Source organism: Engystomops pustulosus, chromosome 9 (assembly GCF_040894005.1).
Source record: "Engystomops pustulosus chromosome 9, aEngPut4.maternal, whole genome shotgun sequence".
Lineage (NCBI taxonomy): Eukaryota > Metazoa > Chordata > Amphibia > Anura > Leptodactylidae > Engystomops > Engystomops pustulosus.
The window spans coordinates 107,536,244-107,538,049 of record NC_092419.1 but is presented as its reverse complement, the minus strand read 5'-3'; the positions used below and the strand labels follow the sequence as shown (position 1 = coordinate 107,538,049).

General features: G+C 44.1%; 1 protein-coding gene across 1 annotated transcript; it reads left to right on the top strand.

The window, feature by feature from the left end:
• The first annotated feature begins 339 nt into the window (after window positions 1-339).
• On the top strand, window positions 340-1,284 carry LOC140076489 (olfactory receptor 1M1-like). Its single transcript, XM_072123016.1, has one exon. The coding sequence runs from the start codon at window positions 340-342 to the stop codon at window positions 1,282-1,284; it is 945 nt and encodes a 314-aa protein (XP_071979117.1).
• Window positions 1,285-1,806: the final 522 nt, after the last annotated feature.

The window sequence follows — 1,806 nt, the reverse complement described above, 5'->3', positions numbered from 1 at the left end:
AGGGATTCCCAAGAAAACAGGGCAATTTGGAGGCTAGTAGGGTCTATTTTTTAGGGCCTGGAGAAGAGAGGGTCCAATAATTTTATCTGTTGGGTCTGGAAGGACCAGACGGCCATTTTCAAAAGCTCCAGTTTAAGGACAAGTTCCAATATGGCCTGAAAAGAATAACTTACATTATAACTTAGGGTTGAAGGTCCAAGAAACTTCTAAAAGCTTCTCCACAGTTTCAGGGTTGTCCTTGGATGAGGAGAAAGCTCTTTTCAGATACCAAGAGAAGATAGAAAAATAAAAGTGTTCCCATCTTGACAATTATTTTACACTTTGGATCATTTCAGAGCCATGTGTGGAAGCAATGAAACCTCCTTCCATGAATTCATCCTTCTGGGCTTCCACGATTTCCACCACGTCAGAGTCGTCCTGTTCTGTCTTTTCCTTGTGGTCTATATCGTAATATTAGTAGAAAACTGCCTCATTGTCTCGTTGATCTCAGCCTGTCGCCACCTTCACGTCCCGATGTACATCTTCCTCCGCAATCTAGCCCTGGCCGACCTTCTCCTCACCTCAAACATCACTCCAAAAATGTTACAGGTGACATGGCTGGAAGGGACAACCATATCGAGAAGCGACTGCTTCATCCAGTACTTCTTCCACTGTATCGCTACCTACACACAGTCCCTCATCCTGACCGCCATGGCTGTAGACCGATATTTAGCCATCTGTCACCCCCTGCACTACTCCGCTCTTATGAACCATAAACTTTGCTTCCATCTCTCCTTTTGGCCTTGGGCTACACCGATCTTCCTGATCCCCAGTGAGATGTTCTTGATAGGACAACTTCAATTCTGTAAGACGGATAAAATTGACCATTTTTTCTGCGATTTTGCCCCCATCTTAGAGATGTCTTCTACGGATACGTCCAACGTGGTGTTTGAAGACTTCTTTCTGTCCATCCTCCTGGCCTTCCTGCCCTTTGTCCTCGTTATCATATCCTATATCTGTATATTTGTGGCCATCATCAGGATTGCCTCCAGCGATGGTCGTAGGAAAGCCTTCTCCACGTGCAGCTCACACCTGGCCGCCGTGTGCCTGTATTACGGGCCACTAGTAGCCATATACATGTTCCCCGTAGGGGGAAACACACCCTATGAAAATAAATTAAAGTCTCTCCTATACACGGCATTCACACCTTTAATAAACCCCGTGCTGTACAGCATGAGGAACCAGGAGATGAAGAGAGCCGCACAAATATTATTCTGCAAGTCCAGATCCAAGATCAATCCATAAAAAAAAGTTACATTTTGAAAATTTCCAATTCTTTTAATTTTATGTATCGGCAATCTGCAATTGTATTTGTTCTACTCCCTTGTATTAGGTGGAGGCAGCTTTGTCTTTGTTTGGATTCGGTGGAGAAGGAGGCGCTCACGGATCCCTCTGACCTGCAGCCAAAACCTTCATCTGGAGCCACTTTATTCTTTTGCTTAAGGCCGGTAGCACACGTGGCGTTTTGAACACGTTTTTGGGACGTTTTGTGGACGTTTTTACGCAGTCTGTTAAAAAAAGCATGTCTTTTTGAAAACGCATCCGTTTTTTGACCGTTTTTGTCCATTTTCCAATTATGCTCATTAAGATAATTGGAAAAAACTGTCAAAAATGCATGCGTTTTTTAATAGATTGCGTAAAAACGGCCCAAAAATGGGCTCAAAACGCCACATGTGCCGCCGGTCTAAGCAGAAATCTCCCATCAGAATCCATCCAGGGAAATTACTCATAGATCCACGTGCCAAGGGCTGTGGTATCTTCTTATAT

Coding starts and splice junctions, on each gene's coding strand:
- LOC140076489 (XM_072123016.1), top strand. CDS start 340: ATGTGTGGAAGCAATGAAACCTCCTTCCATGAATTCATCCTTCTGGGC.